Source organism: Ursus arctos, unplaced genomic scaffold (genome assembly GCF_023065955.2).
Source record: "Ursus arctos isolate Adak ecotype North America unplaced genomic scaffold, UrsArc2.0 scaffold_3, whole genome shotgun sequence".
In the NCBI taxonomy this organism is placed as follows: domain Eukaryota; kingdom Metazoa; phylum Chordata; class Mammalia; order Carnivora; family Ursidae; genus Ursus; species Ursus arctos.
Genome location: NW_026622985.1, coordinates 100,562,699 through 100,585,017, shown reverse-complemented (window position 1 = coordinate 100,585,017; position 22,319 = coordinate 100,562,699). Strand labels below are relative to the sequence as shown.

General features: G+C 43.5%; 2 protein-coding genes across 2 annotated transcripts in view; one reads left to right on the top strand and one right to left on the bottom strand.

Annotated features, from left to right (window-relative positions):
* Positions 1 to 8,653, top strand: part of LMBR1 (limb development membrane protein 1) — a 180,989-nt gene extending 172,336 nt beyond the window's left edge. The window contains exon 17 of the mRNA XM_026479220.4: positions 4,319 to 8,653. Within this exon, the coding sequence (XP_026335005.1) occupies positions 4,319 to 4,479 (161 nt within the window). The 3' untranslated portion in view covers positions 4,480 to 8,653. The remainder of the gene's footprint in view (positions 1 to 4,318) is intronic.
* Positions 7,283 to 22,319, bottom strand: part of RNF32 (ring finger protein 32) — a 41,491-nt gene continuing 26,454 nt past the window's right edge. The window contains exons 8-9 of the mRNA XM_026479219.4: positions 8,280 to 8,447; positions 7,283 to 7,588 (exon numbers count right to left, since the gene is read on the bottom strand). Coding sequence (XP_026335004.2) covers positions 7,337 to 7,588; positions 8,280 to 8,447 — 420 coding nt within the window. The 3' untranslated portion in view covers positions 7,283 to 7,336. The remainder of the gene's footprint in view (positions 7,589 to 8,279; positions 8,448 to 22,319) is intronic.

Below are 22,319 nucleotides of genomic sequence, written 5' to 3'. Positions count from 1 at the left end.
AAAGTGCCCTCAGGGATGGAAGCCATGTACTTGCGGAGGATGGAACAGAAGGAAGTGTGCGGTCTCAAGGGCACAAATATCTGTGGTCCCTGACTTGCCCACCTCAGCCCTGTACGCAGGGTCTAGCTAGGCTGCATCCAGAGATGATCGTGTATTCACAAAAGACCATGTGCTACTCCTCACCCACCCCCAGTACAAGCTTGTACAGGCATTCTTTTGATATTGTACACCAGCTATTTCCTTGACAAACTGTAGTGTGTGTGTTTCCACATGTAGGCCTGAGAACCTTGCAGTTTTTCAACAAAACTCATGGAAAATCTGCCGAGGACAGTGCAATGTTTGATCTTAAGTCTTTCCCTCTCTGGGCAGATACAGGTCATGACTTAGGCTTATGAATTTAATATTATTCCTGATTATTGGGGCTTAAAGAGAACTTTATCCCGTAACACTAGTGTGAGAACCAGAGATACAATTCTCACACCATTTTAGAGAAGTTATATGTATGTCTACACCCCTGCAGAAAGCAAACATGGGGTCAGGTTCAGGTTATAGTACTCTCACATGCGGCTCATTGGCATATTGAATATTTAAGCTGAAGGCCTTTGAGGTTAACCCTTCTTCCCGTCTTGCCTAAAACAGGTCCGAGACCCTCTTGTGAGAGATGTCCTCCCTATAGCAGAGGAAAGGGGCATCCTCATCTCAAAGAATCCTAACAGGCCTTGCTGAGTTCCCTGGTTTACACACTTACCTCACACTCCTTAACCTGTCGTAGTTCCCACAATTGCCTTCTCTTCCTCAGATGTAGTGGAAAATAGGTCTCTGTCTTTGGGTCTTCATTTCTTTATGAAGCCTCCTGTGTCAGGTAAAACTTGTACTAAATATACTTGTGTGCTTTTCTCCTGTTAAACAGTCTTTGTCAGTTTAATTTTTAGACCCAGCCAGGAATCCAAGAGGGTCAAAGAAGACTTTTCTTCCCCTTTGCTGTCTCTTAACACAGTTAATATTTTTGTCTTGATCCATGATGGATCCAGACAAACAACTGCTCTTGCTACCTGATTGTTGGCTACTGAGTAGCTCTGCTAAAATTAACTCATTTGGGGGGGGGGGTGTTTTCCAACTTCCAACAATCACATCCACCAGGTTACTTTGGATTATCTTAGTAAATGGTTTTAGAAAAGTACATTAAGAAATAGCGTCATTCAAAGCCAGTTATGCTGTGGGTGCTTTACTAGGATGTCATTGTGGTAATCCATCTAAAAGAAAACTCTCCAAGCCCAGAATACTTGGTTACATCGTACGGTGTTGATCTTCATGGCCTCCCTCCCCAGTGTGTCTGTGTAATACATAGATGGCAAGCAAGTGGCCTGGGGGCTGTGCTCAACTTGAAACATGTGATTTTGCCAGTTCAACATTTAAAAAATTTAGTCAACATGAACGAATCACAAAAATTCTACAATACCATAGCTGTTTTAGCTAATAGCTGTAACCTCAGTGTCTTTTTTAAATTGAAATATAATTGTCATACAACATTCTGTTAGTGTCAGGTGCATAACATAATGATTTAACATATATTGTAAAATGATCACCACCACACAATTACACATCTTTTTTTCTTGTGATGAGAACTTTTAAGATTTATTCTCAGCAGCTTTCAAATATGCAATACAGTATTGTTAACTGTTGTTGCAATACCATACATGACATCAGCAGGACTTATTTTATAACTGGAAGTTTGTACCTTTGACCACTTTCATGCATGTTGCCCACTCCCCACTCCCCACTTTAGGCAACCACCAATCTGTGTTCTCTGTATCTAAGCATTTGTTTTTTTGTGGTTTTTTAGATTCTACATATAAGGGAGATCATATGGTATTTGTCTTTCTCTGACTTACTTCATTTAGCAGGATGCCTTTGAGGTCCATCCATGTCCCAGACGGCAGGATTTCCCTTTTATATAGCTGCATAATATTCCAGTATATATGTGAACCACATTTTTTTTTTATCCATTCATCTGTCGATGGACACTTGGGTTATTTCCATATCTTGGCTATTGTGAATAATGCTGCAGTAAACACAGGGGTGCTAATATCTTTTTGAATTAGTGTTTTCATTTTCTTTGGATAAATACACAGAAGTGGAATTGCTAAATCATACAGTAGTTCTATTTTTACTTTTTTGAGGAACCTCCGTACTGTTTTCCACAATGGCTGTACCAGTTTGCATTCCTACCAACAGCGCATCTTTTCATGTGCCTTTGGCCCTCTGTATGTCTTTGGGAAGATGACTATTCAGATTTGCCCATTTTTAAGTTGGATTATTTATTTTGCTATTAGGTTGTATGAGTTCTTTATATATTTGGATATTAACCCTGAAGCAGGTATATGATTTGCAAACATTTTCTCCCATTCAGTAGGTTGCCTTTTCATTTTGTTGATTGTGGGTTTTTGTTTTTGTTTTGGGGGGGTTGTTTTATTTTTGTTTTTGTTTTTGCTATGCTGAAGCTCTTTTGTTTGATGCAGTCCTGCTTGTTTATTTTTGTTTTTGTTCCCTTTGCTGTTGGTGTCAAATCCAAAAAGTCATCACCAAGGCTAATGTCAAAGAGCTTACCACCTGTGTATTCTTCTAGGAATTTCATGGGTTTCAGGTCTTAGGTTCAAGTCTTTAATCCATTTTGAGTTGATTTGTGTGTATGGTAAGATAGTGGTCCAGTATCGTTCTTCTGCATGTGGCTTTCCAGTTTCCCAGCAGCATTTGTTGAAGAGAATGTTCCTTCCTTCTTGCATATTTTTGGCTCCTTTGCATTAATTAATTGCCCGTATATGGATAGGTTTGTTTCTTGGCTGTCTGTTTCACTGATCTGTTTTTATGCCAATACCATATTGCTGTCAGTGTCAAAAGATTAAGCGTCTTTTGATTGAGAGATATTCTTTTGAAGTATTAGAAAATCTGGCAACATTAAGGTCCACATTTTGGAATCATGGCAATAATAACTGCTTTCTTCACTAATCTGTTACCTGCTTGGCTGCAGAAGGCATTTGAGTTTGCCTAGTTTGCTAGAATAGGAGATCAGATCCACCTATTGTTTATTCATTTGTATTTTTGTTAAAAACATTTTTTTGAGTATAGTTGACACACAATGTTAACATTAGTTTCAGGTGCACAACATCAGCTACCATCTGTCACCATGACATCATTGACTGTATTCCCTATGCTGTGTTATTTATTTATTTTAAATGGAAATTTTGGTGCTGCTAGTGGCTCACATCAGAGGACAGTCAGGACAGCTCTGTCTGCAGGTACCCTTCATGGGCTTTCAGCTTTTCCAGGAAGTAGTTAACTATGTTTAACACGCTGTTGTCTATTAAGGTATTTCAATTTATATGCAAATTGGCTTGTATGAAAGAAGCAAACAGTCCTGGTACTTACTAGGGAGTAACTTTGAAACTTAACTGTTAACCAGTATTTATCAAAGTAGCACTGGACGTGATTTCGCATCAGAATTACGTGAAGTACACAGTCCGTACACGCTTACAGATGTTCTGGACAAGCAAGCCAGACACAGCACAGAGAGCATCCCCAGTAGACTGCAGCAGAGCGAGCTCAGACACTGGTGTCATTGACCATGGAGTGGCCGTCATACTGAGGAACATTTTACAAAATCTGTCCCATGTAACTCACCACTACATATCTGAAGGGACACCAAAGTGAACACCATTTTATTGTGTCATAAAGTTTTGTCTTTATGGTGAAAGTCATGTCTGAGGATGAGCAATGGTTGTCCACAAGGTGGGAATATGTATCTGTGTGAATGGCGTGCTCCCCCGTAGCAGGGTCTGGACCCCCATGGTGCTACGGGGTGGCCTGGAAGCATATGGCCTCGGTGCGAGCACTCAGGCAGACCTGAAGGGGCAGTGGCAGGCAGATGTCAGCTCACTAACTCCTCACATTCGATTCTCTTGAAATGAGATCTGTGGGATGCTCCTCCATGGCCGCTCCAATGACCAGTTCAAAGAACAGAAGAGAGGAGACACTTCTCAAAAAGAAAAAAAAGAGTAGTCATTCTTTTCTGAACACTTGCCTTATTTTTAACTCGTGGACACGACGAGTTGTGTAACAGACATGAGTGTCCCTTTTGGGTCCACTACTAGGAAGCTCAGAACCAAATGTGCAGTGCTTCCAAAGCAAGTACACGCGGTGTTCGTGACGTGTCGCTCAGCCTCTTTCCTTCCCCTCTTTGTCCCCACTCTTGTTGCTTTCTCTTCTTTGGTTCTACCTGAGTTTGTGCTTTCTTGTATTCATCAGAACTCTTTGGTTGCAGGTGCCAGAAACCAAATTCACAAAGCTCAGGGAACATGTCTGGATCTAACTCACGTTTTGGAGCCAAGCCCAGCTGAGCCCAGTGCAGACCAGCCAACCCCCATCCAACAAACAGGAAATAAGTGCTTGTTGTTGCAAGCACTATTACAGGAACAGGACTGATACATTCTATTCCCTGATCCCGTGACACAAAACTGGAATTTACTAATCAGAATGGTAATAAACCAAGTACCCAACCACTGGGCAATGTAAACATGATTACGATGATGGATTTAAATAGCATCACAGAATTTTCCTTTCCCACGTCCTGTACTGATGCCCCACTTCTTGGGGCCCCAACTTTTTCTTGGTCAGTGACCCAGTTTTTATACAAGAGACCTGAGGCTATGCTATAATCGTATGGAAGTCCACATGGTTTTTGTGACTTGACCTGAAAACATGTCATCATCGTCCACCTGTCCAGAGGAGCAGCTACCCCACTGAAGCCCTTGTTTATCGTTCTGTGGTCGAGACTTGGGTCTCCCCAAACCTTTTATGGACTGTCATTCCAGAAGGCTTTTCGATAAGAAAATGACCCGATTTGACATTGATTGTTACAGCTGCCCGAGACTCATCCCTGAGCACTCATGAGATTTTCACTGCCCTCATCCCCAGTGAGGACCAATTCCAGATGCCATCCCCACTGAGTTTCCTGAGTGTTGCCTACAACTCACTAATTCCTATGTCAAGTAAAGTACTTGGTTGCACAGAGCAGAAATGGATTCTGCCCACTTAAGCAGGAAAAAAGTTTACTGGAAGGATATGTAGCAGCACAGATACCAGTGGGAAAGCTTGAGAAATGGGTTCAGAAGGAAGGCAGGAACGCAGGGAGTCTGGGCAGCAAGACCCAGGTCGTCATGCCCAGGGACAAGTGTTGGGATGTGGCCACAAACGGCCCTCATTCCTGTCACCGAGTGACCCATGCAACCTTGGACTCTCCCTCCAGGTTCCAAGATTGGGGCAGTGGAATCAGACTGCCCAGGCTTTGGTCACATGGCTCTGCTCTCCTGTCAGGGCATGAAGCAGAGAGAGACGTCTGCTTCATTGGCCTTCTGAATGGACGCCTGAGGTCTGTGAACAGCTTCCCTCTGCTCTCTCAGGACAGAAGTGCTTACTCCCTGTTCAGAGCACTGTCTGAGTTACAGCTGTCCCCCACCCTTCCACCTACCCCCCAACCATAGTCCCGCTTTCCGTGGTCCTGGAGCAGATTGTCATCCTGACAGGTCAGAAGAAGAAGCAGTAATAACTTGACGCAGCTTCACAGGCCGACATCATTCACCTCACCTCATCTTGTCATGTAGGCATTTTCTCTTTCAACTTCATCATCAGCAGAAGGTGAGTACAGCACAATGAGATGTTTTGAGAGAGAGGCCATGTTCACGTGACTTTTATTAGAGTACGTTGTTCTATTTATTATCATTATTAATTTCTTAGTACAGCCTTATTTATAAATTAAACTTTATCATAAGTATATATGTGTAGGAGAAAATATAGTAGAAAAATAGGGTTTGGTTCCCCATATGCAGTTTCCTGCATCCACTGGAGGTCTTGGAACACATCTCCTATGGATGAGGGAGGACAACTGTAACAAATATTGGACAAATTTTTCTTGTTCAAATTTTGCAATGGGATACTCCATCATTTAAAAAATGTTTGAGCACAGCCCAATATATGTGTATTTATTCATAAGTGATATGTATGTACACAGCTATTTATAAATAAAACATACCAGACTAGCATTTTAAAAGGAGATTAAACATAACATAATAAAAAAAATTAGAAATAAATAGATTAAAAAATAGAAATACATATTTTATTTCTTTCCATAAGATATTAGGATTGTCCTACACCCTTGACATGTACGTACCTGGGCTTGGTGACCCGCGTCTTTTTCTTCCTGGGTTCTCACTCACTGTCTCTGGCCTGTAGTTAGCTGTGGCATGGTGCTGTGTGCCCATCTGCCCAAGCGTGGGCCAAAAACATCTGCCTGCTCTTCCCCAGCAATGAGAACATCCGCCGACTCAGGGCAGAGGAGCCGGGGAGCCAGGGGCCACTTAGAGCAACTGCCCAGCCCCTTAGCCTCAGCCCATTGCCAGTGGCTTCTCTGTAAGCCACAGAAATGTGGGGCCTTATCTGCTACGGCAGCCAGGTTCCCGACCTATACAACTGTACTTTTGTTTTCGTAAACAACCAAACTCCCAGGAAGAACAAATCAGTCAGATGCTTCTGATCAAAGCGGTTTCATGGATTTCTTCTTCATGTACAAACGAAAATAGTATGGCTCTAAGTTATTAAAATGTGATTTACTATCTTCTGATGTTGAATACCACTGACTTTTGCTTTTATACTTTGGCTTTACATATTTGAAGTGCTGAAGTATTATAGTAATTTATCACACAGACATAAATCGATTACTACAAAGCAAGTATTAGGAATGGCAGGGGGCCTAAGACAATTTGAAGAGTGTTTTTAGGTTACCAGCTTGTTGGTCAGACGCTAGCTATATATAAGTAACCGTGTACACAGGTGAGCCTGGGAACAGCCTGCCAGGATGGCCTGGCAGGTCCAGCTGCTGCCAATCAGAACCGCGTGGAAATAGGCCAGTTAATCGGATGACCATGAAAGAAAGGGAGTGATTCTGCTGTTCGGAGCAATCCCAACTGATGAACTCGAAGCACAGAGCAAGTCACTAAATTATAGAATCTCCGAAGCTCAAGTTTTTACCCATTCCTTACTTATTTCAACTGATTAAACTCATCAATTTGAAATTTTTATAAACTAAAGACTAAAAAAAGGATAGGTTGTCAGCTTTTAAAATATGTTTGGGTTCCTATGTACAGCTACTAAGAGTATATTTCATTGGAGAGCAGATTACACTGTAGCACTTAACCCCAAACTCATACAATTTGTACAAAATTGAGGTAATCCCCCACCACCCCATTGCCGCCCAGGAATGATACAGTTTTTCCTGACTGTGAATTCAACATTCAAGAATTTTCTTTTGATAGCAAGAGCGGCAGAGGGGACAAGCATGGAAAGGAGAACTGTCCCCCAAGGAGAACTCCTCCAGAGCAAGGAGGCACGTGTGGTGGAACACATGTGAGCAGGACAGGAGGACTGTCTCCCGGGAAGGCTGGCCGCAGTGTGTCCCTGATAGGTCCTGGTGACCGTCGCTGCTGGCTGGGAGTGGGGTGAGGCAGATGGGACACTCATAGGTCTCCCGGTGCAGAGCCTGCAACACAGGAGAGGACGTGAGCTGTCTTGCAGGTAGTAGCTCTGTCATAATGGGAAGCTTCCTAAATTTAAGTGAGAACTGTATATACCAAGAGACACGGATCTTCTAGAAATGAAGTTTCATCCTGTGTTACAATAACACTAATTATACATGTACTGTTAGTCTCGTGGAAAATGGAAAGGGATAGCAACCGCTTCTGATAAGCAGTTTTAAAACAAACAAAAATACTTTATAAAATGCTGAACATTAATGGTATAGATTTCCTTGTAGTTGAGCAATAGAGTGGTCTTTCAAAATCCTTGACCCTATATGGCTGCTCAACTTCTTTATAAATTTTCATATTGTAATGATTTTCTAAGTAAGTTTTTCCTCTGTTGAATTCTGAGTCTCTTTTTCCCGGGGCTACTACAGACACAAGAGGACAGTCTAGGGCTTGAAGGGAAACCAGGAAGCTAACATGTGGGGTGGTCTTTTCCATTTTGTGTTTTCATTATTCACAAAAAGGTGTCATCAAAGCAGAGTTTCCAACAGGAAGGGCCTTGACCTTACCCCAGACTGGACGACAAAGGTTCAGGGTACAGGCACAGCCAGGGCAGAAAGTGCAGCACCATAGGGTCCCCAAGTCTCCCCTCTAATGTACCCAGACTCCTGGGGGCTCTGCTGCTTCCAGTGAGTGACCCATGCCTACCTGGGTCTGGATCTTCTCCCAGTCTTCTTCTGTGAGCTCATGGCCACACCAGTCCTCCAGCTGCTGAAGAACACTTCGGTTTATGGCCAGGCAGTGGTCGATTTCCTGGAAGAGGTCCTCTATGTCGGTGCTGTAGGAGCACAGTATGCGGTGACTGATCTCTGTGAACTGGAAAGGACACGGGAGGTAGTGCGCTAGCACGACCAGGGGGAGATTCTACCTGTAGGTGCAAGGGAAGTGCCTTCTTGAGTCCTGACCACCTCTTTTACTAACTTTCCTCAGGTCTCTAGCTTTGAATGAGACTTTTTGGGGAAACAGACTTATGGATATTTACCTACGAAAGCCATGTCTAGATAGTTGATGCACAGAGATTCAAAAAGGTCCACCTGGTTGTAAGTCTTGGTGGTGGTTAACAAGGAATACATTGTAATTAAAAGTTGAGAGCTAATAAAATGGAAAAGGAAGTGGAGAGGAGAAAGGAATCAGAACTGCGCAAAATTAGTCCCATTATCACCCTGCTGTGGTCGCATGTGTTCTCATCTGTGAGCAGGGCTCTCACCGCGTGTGGCCACAGTGCCCTCGAGCTCTTGCCCGGCTGTTGGAACCAGTGCTCTTCCCATCCCGTTGCTTGTCAGCTGCCTTTCCACTGTAGTTGCAGATTATGAATGATCATTTTAGTGTGACCATAAAAAAAAAAGGAAGTCTAAGAGAAAGATTATCCCCTTCTTTTAAACTAGCTATTCATTCTGCTTTTCTCACCAAGCCCTAAAATCATAATTTGAAACTCCCATTGCCTAAGGACCTTAAAAATCCCTTTATGGGAGGTAATCAATTTATGGACAGTTGTATGGCCCCCTGCTACAGAACAGATCTTTAGGACTTACTTTAAAATTGTTTCCCTTGTCAGTCTACCATAATGGAGGCAGCATATTACATTTTATCTCGAACTTTTAAAGCGTTTGCTTTGAAAGTACTGTCCTTAAATAGAGTTCTCTAATGGCCCCCCCAGCTCAGTTCTTTTCATAAAGTACTACTTTTTTTAATGAAGTACTACATTTTTGATACAAAAGTACTTAGAAAAACACAGTGATCTTAGGCAAATGATTTAGCTGGTTGTGGGATGGTGCGCTGTCACCTCCGAATGACATGCTGGAATTGCCAGGTGAGGCAAAATCACTACAGACTCTCCTGCTACCGTGCATGGATTTGCAGTGAGAATTCACTCATATCTGATTAGCAAAGTGGAACATGCCTACATCACGTAGAAGTCACAGTTGCAAAGTAGCTTAACATGATATCCTTCACTCTCTTTTCCTCCCCAGATTCTGTTTGGTGTGTGCTCTGATTTGGAAATATTTACTGTGTGATTCTCCCTGGTTTCTCCAAAGATACCATCACTTCTTTTCAAAAAGGGAAAAGTCCTACAATTACTGGTTTATTAGAAATTTAACATGTCTAAATCTTCAGTAGGGGTTTTATTTATTTATTTTTAAAGATTTTATTTATTTATTTGACAGAGATAGAGACAGCCAGCGAGAGAGGGAACACAAGCAGGGAGAGTGGGAGAGGAAGAAGCAGGCTCATAGCGGAGGAGCCTGATGTGGGGCTCGATCCAATAATGCCGGGATCACGCCCTGAGCTGAAGGCAGACGCTTAACCACTGTGCCATCCAGGCGCCCCTCAGTAGGGGTTTTATTAAGACAGTTATTCTTTTGTTAGTGTCTTGGTTACAGTTCTACGGGTTTTAGATGGTTTGCCCATCCTGCCATAAGTCCTGCATGAGGTCCCCAGAACAAACACGTTAGGAGCAATGCCTAGATAGAAAAGTGATCTTGTGATTACAAAGGACTTCAAGAGTCCAGAAGTCAATCTCCTTTGATGGGCTTGGAAGGCAGAATGGTGTCATGGTTTTCAGTTAGATTGTAAAGATCTGGATTATCAGAGAAAAGGGAATCACAGTCGAGGAAATCTTTTGAGAAAAGACTGGAAACAGCTAGGGCATTGGGTGGGGGCAGAGTGAATGGTTTTTATTAAAGAGTTTTGGGGAGGAACCCTCATGCACTATTGGTGGGAATGTAGACTGGGACAGCCATTGTGGAAAACAGTATAGAGGTTTCTTAAAACTACCATATGATCTAATAGTTCCAGTATTGGGTATTTGCCCAAAGAAAATGAAACTAATTTGAAAAGATACATGCATTGTTTATGTTTATTACAGCATTGTTTGTAATAGCCAAGATAAGGAAGCTGCCCAAGTGTCCATCCATAGATGAACGGATAAGGAAGATGTGGTGCACACACACACAGGAATATTACACAGCCATAAAAAGGATGAGATTGTGCCATTTGAGACAACACGAATGGACCTAGGGAGTATTATGCTAAGTGAAATAAGTCAGACTGAGAAAGACAGTTACCATATTATTTTATTCATGTGTGGAATCTAAAAAAAATTAATAAACAAAAAGCAGAAACAGACCCATAAATGCAGACAACAGACTGATGTCTGCCCGAGGGAAGGAGGGTGGGGAGATGGGCAAAGCGGGTGAAGGGCTGTGGGAGACCCAGGCTTCCGGCTGTGGATGCATGAGTCAGGGGATGAAAGACAGAGCAGAGGGAATACGGTCAGTGGTGTCGTGACAGTGTCGTGAGGGGACCGATTGGAGCCGTGCTTGTGGTGAGCATGACATGCTGTATGGACTCGTCGAGTCACTACGTCACACACCTGAAACTGCTGTAACATTGTGTGCCAACTATATCAAATTAAAAAAAAGTTTTGGGGATAGACTGTATTATTTTTCTTTGTTTTCTCAAAATATTGTGATACACTTGGAAAAAACCCTTTAAGTACCGTATCATCCCTGTCCAAAAGAAATGTAACGTGAGCCACAAGTAATCCTAAAACTTACAGAAGCCACATTTAAAAAAAAATTTTAAGGTGAAATTAATATTAATATTTTACTTAACCCAACATATCCAGAATACTGTTATTTCAAAATATGTCAGTTGAATAAACTATGAATGAGATATTTTATTCTTTTTTTCCTATTAAGTCTTTGAGATCCTGTGTGTCTCTAGCCTGTTTCGATTTGGACTGGCCTCGCTTCAGGGACTCGGCAGGCACATGCGGTTTCTGGCTGTGGCTCACGCAGACATCACTACACAGAGCCGGGTCATTGGAGAGCGACCATAGCGCCTGAGGCACGGAGACGTCGCTCAACCAGGGCTGCAGCAGGGGCTCCTTTGTGGAACATCTGAAGACTGATGTAAATAGGTATGGAATCATCTATTCCAAGGGCTGTGGGGTCTGTCACCTTCTTACTCTCTTGGCGGTCTTTCCGCAGCACAGAGCTCTCTATAGAAGTTGGCCTCTCATTCCTCCCGTGCTAGCTGGCCACATGACATAGCTCTTCCAGATGCAGGTGGGGTCTCGGGCTGGACACACAGGTCTCTGCCGCCTCAGGGACGGCACAGCAAAAGGCTGGAAAGGACAGTGCCTGCTTTCTACAGGGTGGCATGCTGCACTCAGTGGGACCAAAGCTCCTACTTTGAGTCATTGAAATTTGGGGGTCGTTTGCTCCAGCAGTTAGAAGTGTCCTGATTGAGTGAGCACACCTGTCTCATGTTGTTGGGCTTGGTGACGTGAACGAAGCCTGTCAGAATCTCAGAGATAATTAGATGAGTGATACAGAGTACATAGATTCTAGATGGTGTAGGACTTTTCAGCTTTCAAGTATTCCAGTCTACTGGACATCTCATGTGTGTGTGTTTTTTTGTTTGTTTTTATGTGGACCCACCCGGCAGAATGCAGTGTGTAAGTCCACTCCAGAGCTACTACTCCAAGTTTGAACCTCAGAAGGTTCCTTCAGGGATGAAGTGTACCCTTCCACTTCTTTTCCTCGCCTAAGAAGACGTGGAGACACACAGGAAGGGAGGGCAGCTGTGGTGAGTGAGCCTTGCTGGCCTTCGTCCCCGGCTGGTACAGGATGAGTGCTGGGTTTCAGGGAAAGGTGACACTGTGACATGATAGGCACCCGCATGGCTGATGGTTGGGGGTTTTAATGGTGTGTGTGGGAATCTTCCAGGCATCTACGTTTTGGGGGTTTGTTTGCAGTTGTTTTTTAGCCATACAGATGCCCCCCAGCTTATAGTAGTTTGACTCACAATTTTTTGACCTTATGATGGTACAAAAGCGATACACACTCAGTAGAAACCACGCCTCAAGTTCTGAATATGGATCTCTTCCTGGGCTAATGATATGTGGTCTGACCCTCCCCCTGATGCCAGCAGCCACGCGATCACAAGGGTCAATGGCTGATAACACCGACAACCGTCTGTACCCACACAGCTGTCCCGTCTGTCACTTTCTGTACAACGTTCCGTGCATTCCAGGAGGTATTTGACACTTAATTGTCCAAGAGGCTTCCTGTTCCATGACTTTGCCCAACTGTGGGCTAACGTGAGAGTTCTGAGCACACTTACAGTGGGCTGGGCTACGCTGTGATGTTTGCTAGGTTAGGTGTGTGAAATGCATTTTTGACTTAATGATATGTTTGATTTATGATGGGTTTATCAGGACCTAGTTCCATCGTAAGTCAAGGAACATCTGTATTTAGAGGCCTGGAGGAAGATGCTTTTCTGTTAGGAATCAGATTCTATTCCACGCTGACCCTAATTGTAATTGCCAGGCAGCTGTAGCTTAATTTAGGTTCTTCAACTGACAGTGTGTCCTAGGGCTTTGATTTTAATTTTCTTTGTTCTTTGTCTCTTCGACTATTTTATAATCTTGAAACAAATGATTGAGAGAAGAGTTCCCTACTGTGTAAATCTGTACGATGGCCTTCCGATTCATGTTTCATGATCCATGTGCTCTCTGAATTTTCTTGAAGTGAGAGCAATTTCCTATATATACATAGAATGGAATGTAAGATCTTTTCTTCCTTCAAAATTATGCCTCAGAAAAAAAGGGGTCACATTCTATTCCAGACCTTACAAAGGATTTCGGGTTATGAGGCATATTCTGAAAACAGAGGTGCTGTCTGGAGAAGATGCATGAGTGTGAATGACTGACCTGGGGGCTCATTTTCAACTGTTGTGCTGGGACCAGCGGCCTCGGCATCCCCTTGGAGCTTGTTAGAAATGCTGATTCCCAGCCGTGTCCTAGACCTGCTGGGTCAGAACCTGGGCAGCGGCAGCCAGCTGTGTTTTAACTGTCTCCCCAGGGGACTCTGATGCTCACTCAAGTTTAAGAACTGTTGTTGCAGAAGTCACCTGCTTGATTTTAAGAGTCAAAGTTATTTACCACAGCTCATCACCCTTCCTGGGGGTGTGACCTCCCAGCTCCAGGTGTTAGGTATCACTGTGAGCTTTCAGAGGTCCCTTAGAGAGCAACAGAGTAAATGTGGAGGCCACACACACACACACACACACGCACACTTTTTTTTTTTTTTTAAGATTTTATTTATTTGACAGAGAGAGACAGCCAGTGAGAGAGGGAACACAAGCAGGGGGAGTGGGAGAGGAAGAAGCAGGCTCATAGCGGAGGAGCCTGATGTGGGGCTCGATCCCAGAACGCCAGGATCACACCCTGAGCCGAAGGCAGACGCTCAACCGCTGTGCCACCCAGGCGCCCCTGACACACACATTTATATTATATTAATTCACATGTTGTGTGTGTTAATAGATCTGTGTGTGCCCGGCTAACTGCAGGAATCCAGACTGTTCCGACATGTGGATGAGTTCTTGCAGCTTGAGATAAAGCACCTTAGATGGAAACACAGCTGATATGCTCTGAACAGCTGTGTTTGGTGACTCCCAAGTGGCCCTGGTGAGGACAGCCCTAAGTGTTACCTTACCCAGGCACACCTCCTCCCGCCTTCACCAGTGCTGTTGGCATACGCCTTGTTGCCTTTATTACTATAGATTCCTGTGGGGGCTGGGAGTTCTGGACCTCGGGCTGTTACACCCTACGGTGTTTTTCAAGGGTTCCCACTCCATCTTTGCATTTCTTGAGGATTTAGGATTTGCACTGACCATGGCAGGCACTTCGGTGCTTGTGGAAAACACGGGCTTGCAGTTTTGCAGGTGCAGCGAGTAAATCAGGGGAGGATGGGTCTTAATGCTCAGTGTGCCAATTGAATGCTAATTGGTGTCATATAACAAAACAGTAACTACATGCTCAGAACATGTTATAATATGTGAGAATTATAAACTAATTCTATACTCAAATGTTTGATTCTGCAAAAGATACCTAGTATAGAAGAAACAAATACTGCTTTAGTCATATTCCCCAAGTTTTGTTATGTATTTTGCTGTTAATTCAGTTCAAAATATTCTCTGGTTTCCATTATTGTGTCTTTTTAACCAACAGGTTATTTAGAACTCTTTCTGAATTTCCAAATGTGTGAGATATTTCTAGTTATTTAAAAATTATTTTAAATTTCTAGCTTAAGTACACTGTGGTCAGAGACCGTGCTCTGCATATTTTAATTCTTTACAGTGTGATGGGAATTTTTACGGTCAGTGTTTTTAAGGGTCTGTTTGTATTTTGAAACAGCACGTGTGCTACAGTTGCTGGTGGGTGTTCTGTGTGTCCTTCTCCCTGGTGCCCTGGCTTCACGTCTGTTTGGTCTGACGTCAGCACCCCGTCTTGTTCTGTGCGTGCGTGTGTGCGTGCTTGTGTGTGTGTATCTACGCATGTGTCATACACACTTCATTCTTCTTTTCATGCATAAGAGTCTCTTCCGAGTGACCTGTGGCCGGGCTTGTCCTCACCTGCACGTCCGGTCTGGAGACGGCTCAGTGTGATCCTGTCTGTGTCTCTAGTTGTCCCGCTGTCACTTTGCTTTGATCTCTGCTCTTTTCTTCAGTGGAAATTTCTCTCCCTAGTTTTCTCTCTACTAATTTGAAGGTTAAAACTCCATTTCAGTTCTTTTAGTGGTTGCCTCAGCAATGCATATTGAAATTCTTTTTTTTTTTTTTTTTTAAAGGTTTTATTTATTTATTCGACAGAGATAGAGACAGCCAGCGAGAGAGGGAACACAAGCAGGGGGAGTGGGAGAGGAAGAAGCAGGCTCATAGCGGAGGAGCCTGATGTGGGGCTCGATCCCATAACGCCAGGATCACGCCCTGAGCCGAAGGCAGAAGCTTAACCGCTGTGCCACCCAGGCGCCCCTGCATATTGAAATTCTTAACGTCGAAAATCAATCAGAATTTTCTTCCTCTCACATAAGCAAGGATCTTGGAGCACTTGGCCTGGATATTCTCCTGAGTATGTCCCTGTCGTGTTCTCAGGCTCTCTCTTCCTCTCCTCCAATCCTGGAGGACATTAGTAGTCGCTTTACAGAGTCCGTGCCATGCGATTTATCCACATCGTCACCACTGTCTTTGCACTTCACCCCTTCTTGAGTCTGCGAATCTGGGATCATTTTCTTTCTTCGTGAAAGGCATCTTTCAGAATTTCCCTTAGTGAAGACATTTTAGTGGCACTCTCCCCATTTTTCTCTGAAATTGTCTTTCTTTTGCCTCTGTTTTTTTTTTTTTTTTTTTTTTTTCCTCCTGGTAGTCTCTATGCCCGGCGTGGGCCTTGAACTCACGACCCTGAGATCAGGACTGGTGTGCTCCTCTGACTGAGCCAGGCATGCACCTCTTGCCTCTGTTCCCGACTGGAATTTTCATTTGGTACGTGGAGAATTCCAGGCTGGCTGATATGTCCTCCTCCATCCTCTGGCTTCTGCTGTTACTTCCAGCAAATCTGCAGCTTCACTAGATATGCCGCCTTCTTTTTAAATCATATTGAGGTTCTTTGGGCTTTTTAAGTCTGTGTATCTCCTTCCCATATGAAAAATTCGTAGCCTTTCTGCATCAAGCTGGCACCTCTATCCCCATGCCCCCTTTGCCTCCTAAAGTCTGGCTCCCAGAGGAGCCCTTCATGTCCTCTCCTCAGCGCGTACTTCTACAAGAGATGACCACACAGAAGGAAAGGGAGGCACGGGGAGACCCAGAGTCCCTTCCCTGCTGTGAGCCGAGGGCTCAGACTCAGTTTTGTTTAGCATTGTATCTCTTTGCATAAGAGTTAAATACACAGGTATGAGGTAGGAGATGCAAACTGTGTAATGTTGGAGATTTCACATATGAATTAGATTCTCTTAAAATTGGCACTGTTGTACAGCATAAAATTCATGCTAATACTTTAAAACTTTTTCTTTGCTTGGAACAACATTAAATAGCAGATAAAAACCACCAGGATTGACTGAGAGAGAGAGAGAGTGAGAGAGAGAAAGAGGGACAGGCTGACTGAGAACGGCCAGAGAAGAAAGTTTTGGTTTTGAACAAGGGCCTGAGTGTTCACTGGGCAGTGTTCCTGTGTCCCGGCTTCTTTCTCAGGCCCGCCCTTTGCTGAGTGCCCAGGTGGAGCTCCTGCTGCTCTCACCTCAACAAGAGTGCAAGCAGCTACTGGCCACCCTGCACCTGCGCTCCCTACTTGGGAACCTCCCCCAGTGCAGGCCTCTGGAGCCACTCACCCTGTCTGCGAAGTCCCTCTGGTTTGCTGTCTGCACTGCCCCCCCCGCCACTCCCCTTCATCTCAGCAGTCCTCCCTGCCCTAAAACCCCTTGCGCTGTACTTTGCTCCCTGTCCTCTGCATCTCTTCTACTTTTATGACTCTCACTACTTTTTGAAATTTACATTCTTAACAACACATGTTGTTTGTCGTCCCCCCCCCACAGGAAGGCGGGTGCAGCAGACAGGGACCCCCCACCAAGGAGGTGGCCCTAGGGATTTGGGGGGGGAAGAGAGGGAGCTGGACAAGTTTTGCCAAGTGCAAAACTGCAGGCATCAGTCACTGGAAGGGGCTTGGAACAGTTTAATTTGTATTTTCCTATCTATTCTGCCTAACAAACATAATATCATTTTCACATTTGTTAACAAATCATACTTTCTTCCTTGGTTGCACTTTAAAAGCATTTCATAAATGAGAAAAGTAATAATTCCTTTTCTATGTAATGGTGGTTAATGACTATAGAACAGAGTTTACTCAATCTAAGCTAAATAACTTCACCATTCAGTGCGCGGTGAGTGATTAACGGGGTTGATACAACAGTGTGGGAATGGCTGAGCTGTGGTTGCACTGCACTGTGCGAGACGGGGACCCAGGTGACCTTCAACAAGGGGGCCTCCTAGCTTGCAGGAAGGCTGGGTGGGAACAAGGAGGGCTGAGCGCAGGGCTCAGAGTTGGGGGTGGCTCAGGGTGGAGTTGGGGTGGCTCTGACAGCTGCAACAGGCAGCAGGTAGGAGAAGGCCACGGGGGCCTGTGTGGCAGGAGGAGCCGGGCTATCTCCAGCCCTCTTCTGATGCCTATGTTGCCTTCTTGGAGCACTGGCCTCGACACCTCTCCTTTGATCCCAGACTCCTCATCTTGGGCCTGTCTGGAGGCTGAGATCCCTTGCAGCCTTGCAGCCTTGCACCAACCTTTCCTCTCATTACTTTCCTGTAGGAATTTCCCAGCTGGCCAGTCACTTACAGAGTGCCATGAATAACTGTCCTGTTTTCCGGTTTCCGTGACTTCCCTGCACCAATGGCTTCTGAAGGCTGCATGTATGCCCAGTGTGCGTGGGCTCCTCTCAGATGAGCTCGCTCTCTCAGCTCTCACAGAGCACTTGTGGCCCCTTCCCTGGGCACTTAGCATTGGCTGGATGCTGTTATCTTTTTCCTGTGTGTATTTCTTATCTCCTCGAATGAGTTCCTTAGATTCAGAGAAGCACCTGATTCATGCTGAGGCCCTTAGCATTCATTAAAAAAATCTTGATTTTAAGTTTGTGGTAGATTAGAAATGAGGACACATATATGCCCCAACGTACAAATTCTAAAGGAGTGCAGTACAATATCCTTTTTGGGATTAAAAAAAAAGAACAATGCCTATGAGGAAAGATTTTGAGTTATTTCCAACTATCAAGATTCAACAAAGCATTGGTGTTTAGCTTTTAATCATAACATTGACATTAGCTTGTTAAAACATATACTGAAAATCTTTCAGTATATATTTACAGCAGATTTCTAAAAGTGAACTGGCGTGACCATATTCTTGTAGCTTCGCGTCTTCAGAAGTTAGCAAGGGTGATATCTGTAAAGTTAGATCGACATATACTTATCGATCACCTACTGTGGCCAATTCAAAGCTATGTCCTCAGTGTAGCTATTATTAACTATTTCTTAAATCTCAAGTTCTAATGTATTCAGCTCCTTCTTGCTTTATTTCCTTACTGTTATTTGGGTCAGATGCCCTTAGTAATTGAAAGGGCAAGAACTGGCAAAAAAAAAAAAAAAAAGAAAAAAAAGACAGTTGAGTTCTAGTTTTAAAGCCAATGGTTAATATTATTAATTCTACAGAAACAAAGTGTGTAAAATATTCAGTTTTAAAAAGAATGAATGTCTTCATTTATTTTTCCTTTTAAGTCTCATATTTCAGATATTTGATAAGTAAGAATTTAGGTTATTGATATGTAAAGCAATTACTGGTCATTTACTAGTAACATACTGGCTAAGCATTAAAAAAATATACTAACAAAAGTACCCAGGTGAACTTTGTCTGCCCGGGAGGCCTCTCTAAGTGATCCGTCTGGATGTCAGCAAATTGCTTACTAATGTGTTGACTTATGACCACCCTCAGCAAAATGAAAAGCCTGGAATTTACAGCATATCAATGAATCAGTTGATAAGCTTTTACTGGTTTAATATCCTCCCAGTCTTGCTGCTTGGAGCCACTTCAAGTTAGCAACAGAATGTTTGCCATCTCTATGTGATAAAGGAAGTCAAAAGACTAAACAAACTTTAAGACCATTATGCTGTTTGGTGAGATGTCAATGAAAAAAGTAGGAGAAATCTCATGTAGGTGGGTGTGGGCGCAGGCAGCCCCTCAGGTCAACCACAGCATCTGACAAATCACTAACCTTACTTTTCAAACAATGGTCAGGACTTTTAGCTCGGGTGGAGATAGTATAATGCATTTGAAAAGTTTTAATTGCAGCAATAAAAGACCGTTCCTCAATTATATGACATATGCTAGCAGAATTTCTAGATAAGGATCAAAGGCATTCAAGGATCAAGCACTGCATTGTGGGCAACACTCGGGCTTTCGGTACACATGGGTGACAGGTATGAGCACAGCAGCTTTCCTGACCTCTCCGGGCAGCTCTCGTTGGAGTTCACCGAGACATGTTGTGAGATTGCCCCAGGACTGCTGTGCCATCCCGGACAGCCCCAGGGCCCGCTCTCACAAAGGCACTGCTGACTCCAGCTGAATTCTCTGACACTCTCAGGGACAAAATCCAACATCTGATCAGTTCTCTACACAGGACTGTAATCTATTTAAAAGAACCCACATTATAACACGACATCACTTTGTTCTGGTTCAGTTTGTTAGGAATGTGCCAATGATATTTTAAAGCAAGACACACCTGCAAAAAGAAATTCTCAGTGTATGGAAGCATTACTATTTGTAGAAAGATGACCTCTGTATTTTATTAATTAGCTAACATCCAATAGGTGCGTGGAAACTAAAGTAAGAGACTTCATTAATCCCCCTGTAACAGAGGAAGGAAGAGGCAAGGCTAGAGTTCTGTTCCAAGAAAGAGAGGTCAGTTTATAAAAACAGAATGACGTGAGCTAATCTAATCTACAGTATTAAAAACATGTCCATCTTGGTGAGATCTTGAAGCTCTACACAAAGCAAGCGCCTCCTAGTTTATTATGCCTAAAAATATCACACTCTTCTTCCTCTTTGCCTTTCTTTCCTATTAATTATAGACTTTTCCCCTGAAGGTAGCATATTGTTACTGCACATTTTGCTTTGTAAACTTTCCAGTTTCTAAAATTCAAACATTAGACGTCTAACCGTTTGCTGATGTACAGTTCCATGCGCATTTAGATGGTGGGGAGGGTGGCGGGTGGACAGGCACATGAAAAGCACAGGTGTCAGAAGGCAGAGTTGCGAGGCAAACTTCTGGAGGAAAACCCAGCATTTCTGGAATGTCACTATGTTGCAAAGCTAGGCTCCCACCCAGAGGAGCCTTGATAAAGTCATTGTTCATTCTGGCTTTGGAATTTATTTGGTTTTTTAAAAGGTGGATTACTAGGAGAGCTACACACACTGCTTCTCCTGCAGCTGGACTTGAGTGCGCATGTTTAGTTCTGACCCCGGCTGGATGGTGATGAGAACCCAAGACCAAGAGTTGTATCTTTATTTCAAATATCTCAGCCTATGCTAGATTTTCAAGCTTCATATTATTGGCAAGCTTGTGTTTTTTTGTTTCTGTTTTTTGTTTTTTTTTGTTAGATTTTATTTATTTGAGAGAGAGAGAGAGTGTGTGCGAGCAAGTGCGAGCAGGGGGAGGGACAGAGGGAGAGAGTGTCAATCAGACTTCCCACTGAGCTCGGAGCCTGATGCAGGACTTGATCTCATGACTCTGAGATCAAGACCAGAGCCGAAATCAAGAGCTGGATACCCAATCGACTGACCCACCCAGGTGCCCCACAGTTTACCTTTTTATAGTGTACATTCACTAACAAATTGGGGTAGCTGTACTTATTTTTAATACTTTTGTCCTTTAAACTATATACGGAGTTCATCATATTACAGTGTTAGTGGAATCCGAATTTGCCTACATACTTACTTTCACTAATGTGTTGTTTATCGTCATATATTTTCATGTTACTAATTAGCATCCTTTCATCTCAGCTTGAGGAAGAGCTTTTCGCATTCTTGTAAGGCAGGCCTAGTGGTGATGACCTCCCTCAGTTGTGTTTATCTGGGAACATCTTTAAATGTCCTTCATTTCTGAAGCATACCTTTGCCAGAGAGAGTGAGAGTGTTGTTGGTTGAAGTTTTTCCTTTCAGCAGTCTGAATATTTTGTCCCACTCTCTCCTGGTCTGCAAGGTCTCTGCTGAGAAATCTGCAGATGGCCTTATGGGTGTTCCCCTGGGGGTATGGAATTTTTTTTTTTCTCTTGCTGCTTTTAAGATTCTTTGGTTTTTGAGTTTTATTGTAACATATCTGGGGGAAGATTTCTATTTTTAAAAGATTTTGTTGATTTATTTGAGAGAGCGCAAGAGCACACAAGTATGGGGGAGGAGCAGAGGAAGAAGGAGAAGCAGGCTCCCCGCTAAGCAGGGAACCCGACCTGAGGCTCAATCCCAGGACCCCAATATCATGACCCTAGCCGAAGGCAGATGCTTAACCAACTGAGCCACCCAGGCTCTCCAGGGAAGATCTCTTTAAAGTGACTTTGGTGACTCTGAGCTTCATAACCTTGGCTACCCAAATCTCTCACTGATTTGGGAAGTTCTCAGCCATTATTTCTTTTGACAAGGTTTCTAAAACCCTTACTCTCTCCTCTGAGATTCTCATAACTCACAGGTTGTTTCCTCAGATGGTATCACAAAGGTCACATATGCTTTCTTCACTCTTTTTAATTCCTTTTTTTTCTTTGTTTTCCTCTGACTTGATAATTTCAAAATTCCTTTCTTCTAATTCACAGGTTCTTCCTTCTGCTTGATCCATTCTCATAGTGCTACTATCTCTGTCCTTTAGCTCCAGAACTTCTTTGGTTCTTTGTTATTTCTCTCTGTTGAGCTTGTCATTTTGTTCATGTATTGTTTTCCTGATTCCATCAGATGCTCCTTTTGTGTTTTCTTGCACCTCATTGAGCTTCTTTCAAACACCTGTTTCAAATTCTTTACCAGGTAACCTGTAGCTCTCCACGTCTTTGGTTGGTTACTGGAAGGTTGCTGAGATCCTTTGGTGGTGTCATGTCTCCCTGATTTTCATGTTTCTTCCAGTCCTGTGTTGCTCTCATCAAACCAAAGTAGCAGTTGCCTCCTATGTCTTTACTGACTGGAGTCAGGGGAGACCTGTCAGCCCTGCTATGGATTCTGAGGCTTTCTCCGACCTTGTGTGGGTACACCTGCTCCACATCTTGCTCCCTCTTGTGGCAGAATTCTTATGCTTGTATGCCTTCTCTGGATTCTGCATCATGTCAGGCAAG